At 45.6% G+C, this 8,908-nt stretch overlaps 1 protein-coding gene across 1 annotated transcript; it reads left to right on the forward strand.

Annotated features, from left to right (window-relative positions):
• Positions 1–2,718: 2,718 nt before the first annotated feature.
• Positions 2,719–4,888, forward strand: LOC144129508 (uncharacterized). The gene has a single exon (XM_077663669.1). It carries the CDS (start codon positions 2,719–2,721, stop codon positions 4,792–4,794), a length of 2,076 nt encoding a protein of 691 aa, XP_077519795.1. The 3' UTR covers positions 4,795–4,888.
• The last annotated feature ends 4,020 nt before the right edge of the window (positions 4,889–8,908 follow it).

An 8,908-nucleotide genomic window follows, 5' to 3' on the forward strand; every position in this document is an offset into this window, starting at 1 on the left:
GAATCCTTTTCCTTTGTAACGCTATCCCAGTCCTGTTGCATAATGAGTTCTTTAAACTTTGACATGTTTCTTTCCGAGTAATCTCTAATCAATATTTCTTTCTCCAGAAAAGAGCGTTTTTGCTTCGAAGGTATCAGACAGTAAATGGGTAAATGATCAGTAAGATCGCATATAATTGTACCTGATTTAACTGCATCGGGGCAGAAGCTTGTAATGCACAGGTCAAGTATTGTTTCAGAATTTGACGTGACGCGAGTAGGATCATTAATCACATTTGAAAAACCATACGACTCAAAGAGCTCTTGGAAATGCAAAAAAGTAATATTATTTGGAAAAGTATTTATATTGAAATCCCCAACAAAGACACATTCGAGGTTGAGCTCGAGGCTACGTTCAAATATTTCTTCTGCAAACTGCATGAATTGCTTTAAACACCCAGATGGCGGTCGGTACACAAGAGCAAGTAGTATATTATAACAGTGAATAATGACGCACTCAAAATTTTCATTCACAATGTTATAGTTTGCTAGAATTTGATACGGTAGTTGGCAACGCACATACAGAGCAACACCTCCTCCGCGCTTTGATGAACGGCACGCTGACACACAATCAAATCCCGGCAAGAGAAAACAGTCGTCAGATGTGAACCACGTCTCACTAAAGCAAATAAAGTCAAACTCGTGGTTTAAATCTGATAAACACAAAGTAACCTCATCAAATTTATTTCGCAAACTTTGGGCGTTTAAATGAAATAAAGAAAACTTCGCTGATGGGCTGTTGGACGTTTTCTTGCTGCAATGCAATAACCGCCAGTATCAAACCCCCGTGCAATGCCGGGATGTCGTGCACGATAGCCAGCAGCGATACTTGGTGTTATTAGATTACGTTATCAGTTTTTTTTCGAATTCAGCCAAATTCACCTGAAAGCAAACCGAGAAAAACGCGAAATTTTGTTATCCGAAAAAACCTCAGCACTATGGAAGCTTTTATAACATAAGCTTTGCATGCTAGTTAGAGCAACTTTCTCTGCCATGTAATGAAAAATTATGTAAATCGTTAAGTCAATGTCAGCACGTTAACATTAGATTCGACAATATTTGATGTGAAAGTCTGAATTTAATCCAGTTTTTCTTTTTCAGAAAGCTTTTTTCCTACAGTTGCTTTCGAGCTCAGTTTTGAACATCGTGCTTAGAAATTATTATGCTGTGAATACAGTAGAAAAAATATCTCTGGTTTAAACTCGGGTTAACCCTGGTGAGAAGCGAAAGCTTCCTTTGTATGGCTAGGTTTCACGAACGCCACACACACTGCCGAACGGATTGTCTGTAAAGCGTCGATGAAATGCCCAATAGAGCAGTTGCCACGTGCCCCGGTGGGCAGATTGGGAGGACGTCAGTAGGTCATATGACTTGCTACGTCACACCACGTGACACCTGTCACGTGACTGCACTGACGCTTCCCTCTTGAAAACCTAGCGTAGTGAAGCTTTCGCTTGAAAAACAGTTCAAACATTTATTGAGCGTTATCAGGGGCACTGCTCTTCAACACCAGCAAGTAAATGCGAATAGCTAGTCTTGTGGCACGCACTGACGTGACAGCTTTATTAGTGCTCATACTTCTTGAGCGAACAAATAAACTATGTAGAATATATGGATCTTTAGAATATATGGATATTCTATGTAGAATATATAGATTTACTTCACTTCAGTATTGTAAATTAATGAGTACTATCATTACGGCCATGCTTCTTTGAATCCTGTACACGTCTGCCGGTAGACCAGTCCAGGTCGCAGAAGGGACAGGACAGCGGCTAGTATTATCGTTTTCTGTCTGCCTCTGCTATTTCGACTGTAGTAATGAATTGAGCAAGCCACTGCCAAATAGCCCTACCAAACGTTTTAATGTTCACTGCATCAGAAGCGCATCCTTGCTTCATCGACAAGAGGGCTAATGATCCCATTATCCCTGTCTTCTGGGCTCAGACCTCCCACCGATCTTTTCATATTCTTCGCATGCGATGAGGAAGCAGCGCTGGGGAAGAAATAAATGAAACCACGCTCGAAACAGTCCCACCTATGAGGCTCAATCTCACAAAGGCGGCGCTCACGAGTGTAATTACATTATTTTCGATTTGACATCGAATTTACGCATAGGGTTTTTATGAGTTACTGGGCACCTTTCATTTTCAAGGCTTTTACAAAATTAACATTTTTGGATAAGCTTTCCGTTACAGCCTAAAGTGACTCAGTTTGGGTTTCTGGATTTCCCTGATTTCGAAAAAAAATTAATTAGAACACCTTCAGCGCCGGCACAACTTGACAGCAGTTGCCCAAGCGCAGCATGTGTACAGGTTCGTACACAGCGAGCGCAATGTGGCATTCGTCGGCGTACCCGGTGCGAATACAGAGGCATGGAAGGGCACGGAATCAAGATGTCCTTGCACCAAGGTCAAAACAAAACCACTCTGCTTAGTGTCTGTACCAAAAACTAAAATGTTCAGAGCTGAAATAAACGGGGAGGCTTATTTAATCTATACTTCCCGTCCCTTCTATTCAAAATGTATGAATGTAATCATCTCTGCATGCGAATTAGCCTCTTCGTTGAAAGTCTTGCGGGGCAAAGACCTCTTACGACGAGCTGTAAAGCCGCGATCTGACGGCTACAAGCACGAAGAACAGAGACGCTCAGATATTGAGTTGGAAATTCGGTTTAACGGTCATGCAGGACATGGGAGCTCTGACTAGGGGCATGGACCAAGAGGACATCACGACATCGAGGGTGAAGCAGGCCTGCCTGGCTACGTGCGCAGCCATAGCAGTGGCAGTGACTGTTGTGGCCTTCTACTACCTGTTCCGTGCATCGCCCAGCCATTGGCCGAGGCAGTTAATATGCGTCACGGATGACTGCCGGCTTCATGCACTCTTCCTTGACTACAACATCAATAATAGCTTCAGCCCATGCGCGGACTTTGACGGCCACATCTGCACCACCTGGATGCCATCGCAGACATACACCGAACTGGGCGCTACAGCGCTCGGCCAGGTGGCTGTCAACTGGGTGGATAACTTCTTGCCTTTGCTGCGTCGCGCAGCAGATCCAATCAAAATCGCCGAAAAACCATTAGAGATGTACGAGGCCTGCGTAAAAGAACGCGATGACGCTACTGCTGCTGATGCTGCCCGCTTCGCTGCCTTCCTGAAAGAGGTAAACCTTGTGTGGCCAGAAAGATCGGGCACAAATGCACTAGGATTGCTGATCAATATGGCCTTCAACTGGCAGATGACATTTTGGTTGAGCTTCCGGTGGAGGATTGTTTCTGAAAAACACTTGAAGTTCTTTATCGTGTCCGGTAACTCCGACGTGCTGCTGCTGTTCGCCATGAACCATCGGTATGTGATGCAACGGGACAGCTACCTGGAATACTGGATGAGTCATTACACAACTCTTTACGGGAATACGTCCCTTCCACCTGCGAGACAGATAAAAACCAGCGCTAGAGAGCAGACGGACATACTCAGTGTGCTTACTGACGTTGGGAAGAAAAAGCGCAGCTTGGTCACTGTGGTTCCTGTGGGGAACAGCGCCAACTTCAGCGGACGGATCACGTCGTCTGACTGGCTAGAGCAACTAAAAGCGCGTCTTCCTACAGAGCAGTTCCCTCCTTCCGGCGACCAAGTTCTCGGTGACAGCACTCTGCTCGAGGCTATTGGTCTGCTCTTCAACAAGTACAGCGATGAGCAGCTCGTTTACCACTTGTCCTGGCAGTTCATCCAGCTGTACTTTTTGACCTTGCAGAGGACGCCGCTGCAGATTGTCCACTGGGGCAAGACTTACTCCTCTGCCTATGTACCCGTCTACTGCACTTTGTTCGTAGAGGAAGTCTTCCGGCCACTACTTTCTGCTCTGCACATCAAGATGGCTATCGCACCCAGCGACACCGCGCGTCTCAACTTCGCCCTTGGCGGGCTCATAGAAAAGCTTGTGTCGACGGTCAACTCTTCGCAACTCGAGCCCGGGCCAAAGCGTGCCGCTATGGCCAGGTACCAGTCTATGCAGATGCAGATTTGGCCGCCGGGAAAATACTTCAACGATGAAGGAACCGAAAAGGCCTACAGCTGCTACCCGACCAACCGAGATTCATTCGTGCAGTACTGGATCGAGTCTCACCGCTGCCTGCAGCGCACCGCGGGCACTGCTTTTCATCGCGAGTCCAGCGGCATGCACCGGCTGCTGTCGTCGTCGCCCGTCACCTACGACCCTATTATAAACGAGCTCGCAGTCGCCGCCAGCGCGCTGGCGCATCCCCTGTACTACCCTCACGGCACGCCGGCCATGTTCTACGGTGGACTGGGCTTCCTGATCGTGGCGGAGGCACTGAAGGCGCTGGACCGGCCGTCTCTCGCCGTCCTGTCCAACGCGAGCGCTGCGCTCAGCAACTCGACGACCGGGAGCAGCAAGGAACCGCGCTGTTTCACCGTACTGGAGAACGACACGCGCGCCACCTATTTTGCTGCGCTAAACATCGCCTACTCGGCTTTCGTCGAGGACGAGGCTAACGAATTCCAGGAGCGGCGCCGTCCGATCAGCAGGGAGCACAGCGAAGAGACCGTCTTCTTCCTGACCATCTGCCGAATGATGTGTCGAGCGCGCACCTTGCAGAACGCAGGCGTGATCAACTGCAATGCACTGTTCAAGAGCTGTCCCTATTTTGCGAACGCCTTTGCCTGCCCCCCCGAATCACCCATGAATCCCGCGGAAAGGTGCTTTTCATTTCAAACGAACCGCGACGACTGACACCTGCCGGGTGTCTGACTCAGTCCTCACTGGTAAGAAAAAAAGAAGACTGCATCCTTGACATTTTTTTTTTCTTTGTTCGACGGTTCCTCTATGCCTGTGGTTTTTTCCCGGAAAATGGCCGACGAAGGACCCAGAGATGAAACGTCATTGCGTTTGAGCCATACATTTGGGCCTACGAACTAACCGAACTCATTCTTGGAGGCTGTTATTGGCCACGTGCTTGCAGATTTGTGGCTGCGCTGTCAGTGCATGGCTAACAGAAGACTAGCCAGTAACTGTGCACATTAGGGGCGCCAGCTCTCTGAAGTGGATAGAGCCTCAAGGGCCTATCATGTTATTTTGTCTCGGTTTACTTTCGGGCCAGAGTATTCGCACTGAAATTTACTCCGGCGTGTGTCAGCAACTGTGCCATGTATTTGAGAGATGCTTCGACATTATAATACCTGGCAATGTTCACAGCCCGTCCACCCCAATGAATGCAAGTGTTCTCTTCGCCTGTTTTACTGCATTCTGTGATAATTCTTTGTCCACTTTTACTATCACTCCTATGGCGGGACAGGTCCTCATTTTTTTTTCTGCATTGCCAGTAGTTTCAGATTCTATGTTGTTTCAAACAGTAGTAGGCTGTTTTTGTTTAAAGCGAAGCGTGCAATTAAGTATAATGGCCTGGCATTACTGCATAAATTACGTCTTATCAGCATTTTCAGTCAGTACAGGCTCCAAGCATCATTTGGCGAATAATGTGGCCCCAGTATTAGCTGTTAATTTCGGATAGCCTATATCAGCCATCTTCCTTGCTGCTCTGTGCTGCAGACTCGTTCTCATAATTTTCGCTAAATGACATATTTTATGCCTCAGCAGCACTCAACACCACACACGTCGATTGCGCAATTTCATGGTGATGAAGGGACGCTAGTTCTTTCTTGGGAACATCATGAACGAAAACAGCGCGAGACGAGAATTTCCTTTTCAGCGATATTACCAATCCTTTCGCCGATAATCGCACGCAAAAGAAAAGATAACTTCAGTGCATAGCGACGACGACAATAGGATTGGGCACCAAAGGATCGGCATTACTTTACTGAAAGACGACTATAAGAGTTATGGGGCGTGGCCCAAAAGAATCCAGAAAAAGAAATTAGTGTTACTTATGCTGGCTGGACGCTGATAAAGCTGAGAATGCTGCGTTGTGCAGCCAATTCACCAATGCTCGTAATCTTCAGGATGTGGAAGCTCTTGGAGAGCGGTGTTGGGAATGCTTAATTGCGATACCAAACTTTCTCATGCGAATGAGCACCTTGTCACCTATTCAGCTGAGTGCAGCGCTTCGAAGTCGAGGTAAGGCTGTGTCCATGATGTGGTCTCTTCCATCGGCGGTTTTGCCAAATCGACGCCGCACTGCGGCGGCGACGCGAATTAGTCCACGAAAGATCGGCGCGCGCTGAACCACGTCGTCTGCTCCGTCGCCCGAGGGTTCCGTCGGCACATTCAAGGCGTTTTTGCCAGACTTCTGCTGTAGAATTATATCATAGCAGCGCTTTTACATGGATGTCTGCAAGCTTGCGAGAGAGAAGAGCCGCTGTCATTGTGTCATTTTTCTGGTGGTAATAATAGAGAATATTGGGGAAAAAATGTTTCTTATCTATAGTGGAACGCTTGCAGGACGATTACAGCGTAGTTGTTATCATGCACTCCTCCTGTATTCCTAAAGAGACGATGTGTCTGGAATAGAACGGGCTGCGACAATAATATGTAACACGGCGGAGTAAACATGACCAACGGGAACATTTAAAACGAGACGAGCTTTCTGCTTGGTTGTGTCTGCAATTGCTGGCCTTATTACGGCATGTGTGCATAATGACATGGTGTTTTTCTATCCACGGAGAAGCAAGAGGGGGGGGGGGGGGCGATGAAATGATTTAATTCTTTTTCTTGCTGATTCTTTTTGCGCTCCGATTGTCTCATGCCCTCGCTGCATTCGCTCAGGCTGATTCCACGAGAGATCAAACTGCCTATATATTTCAAATTTTTAATTTGCTCGAATATTTCATATCTTATACACACTTTATTCAGTAGCCCAACAGTGAATTTCGTTTTGTGGAAATGTTAAAGGTCCAGGAGAAAAAATTCTAAACGATGCCGTGGCAGAGGCAGTGTTCTCGCGCACAGCTCAGTTTCCCAAATTTGCAATGACGTAAGAATCCAGATATAATCCATGATGGATATATTTTTCGTGCTCAAAGTACAGGTGAGAAAGAATATGTCAGCATTATTTCCGTCATTATGAGGAAGTAGTTAATCCCTAGAAAAATTTCGAATGAAGCACAAGTCCCAGATGAGCCTTTTTTCAAGAATTTTTTCCTCTTCAAATATAACGCATGTCTTCTTCAAATCCGCAGAACAGGTAATCATCTAGGTGCTAAAAAGTTGTAGCCACTTTTATTGTTCACAGAGAAGCGCAAGAAACATTCCCCTGAATATGGCGTTTTTGAATACAGCAGTGCTATCAAAAATTACAAAGAAAAAAGCCCATCTCTAATAGTTCTTAAAATAGTTCTTCTTGCTCTGCTTTTTCCTGCTCTGTTCAAAATTTTTCGGTTTTTTTAGCCTTTGTCATTTTGCCCCACCTGCCTTATCATCTCTGTTTCCACGAGCGCATAAAGCTTTCGCCGCTTGGTGGCGTCTCTGTCATGGGTATATATGCAGGGTTTCGATGATTCTTGAATAAAGTTGAAGTTCAGCGCCTGTGACGTCGTCCTCTGTGTTTCTTCTGTCCCTGTGCTCTAAACGCGCTGTCAACAAGAATGGATCATTACCAACTAGCCCGGCAATTTGTCCTATTTTTTAAGCAGTTATCTGGAAGGAGCCGGAAAAGAATACTAAAGAACATGTTCCATTACATTCTTTCCAACAATGTTAACTAAGCTCAAACTTGTAGCTTCTTGAGCATCGGGAGGAGCACCTAAATGAAGAGGCTGAAGTAGCAAATATACCCTCCATGGCCCTATATTCTCCCCAAATCCCAAGACTGATGCCTTTCCCGTCAAGAGAGAGCATGCTTAATATTGTTATGGAGAAACACTGATCTGTGACGTAAGCCGAATTCCGTGCCACCGTATCGCCGTGAGCAGGTAACAACTGTGATTGCGGCCCTTATGAATGCATGTAAACACAAGCGCTCAATATAGTTTTCTGACAGTGCTCCTATGAGGTTGCCTTTCATTAAAAAAAAGCCGGCTACATCCTAAAAAGGAACGTGGAAGTATAAAACGTGATTTCGAAGCCAATGTGTTTTTAAAACAACACAATATGTACTTGCGAGAGGCATTTCATAAATCCACATTCTGTACTATAGGCTCTTGTCTTCTTTTAATAATGAAGGAGGACCTCATTTACTCATTTTGGTGTCTCTTTGGTAGGCAAGAGTTTAAAGAAATTTGCACACAAGTTGAGGGAATGCCTACTCCAACATAGCTATAACCAATCCAGCATAGAACCAGCATAACCAGTCAAAATATATCAGCTGCTAAAAAAATAAAATTTAATTTAAAATCAAATGCGCACTACAGAAAAAAATTTGCCACAGTATGCCATGTGTAGAACAAAAAAAAACGATGGCTTGGGGACACGTACGGCTTCATCGATGCACTGTGCAGCAAGAAAATTGCATTCAAATCTTTAGATGCATGCGTAAGGGCCGCATCCTCAGCTGTTACCCGCACCTGCCGATAGCGGCGCCACTGGATCCTGCTTTCGTCTCAGATGGGTGTTTGTCCAAAAAAGTGGAATTACGAATGTACTCTTTTGACGTAAAAGGTCTCAGTCTTGGCATGTGAGGTGAATTTAGAGCACCGGAGGCAGTGTTTGCTGCTTCCGCCCCTTCACTTAGGCACTCCTGCCGATGCTTAAGAAACTATAGGTTTCAGCTCGGATAAAATTGTTGCAAACAAAATATTGCAACATGTTCTTTCGTATTCTTTTTCGGTTCCACCTAGAAATTTTGTCATTGAATTTTAAGAAACATTTGAGATGTTTTTTCTGTCATTTTGAATGACAGTACTATATTAAAAAAACGCTGGTTTGAGAGCAATGTTTCTTGCGCTTCCGTATA

This window comes from Amblyomma americanum, chromosome 1 (assembly GCF_052857255.1).
Source record: "Amblyomma americanum isolate KBUSLIRL-KWMA chromosome 1, ASM5285725v1, whole genome shotgun sequence".
In the NCBI taxonomy this organism is placed as follows: domain Eukaryota; kingdom Metazoa; phylum Arthropoda; class Arachnida; order Ixodida; family Ixodidae; genus Amblyomma; species Amblyomma americanum.

What these genes read in the sequence shown, in the direction of transcription:
- LOC144129508 (XM_077663669.1), top strand. Translation starts at nt 2,719, where the DNA reads ATGCAGGACATGGGAGCTCTGACTAGGGGCATGGACCAAGAGGACATC.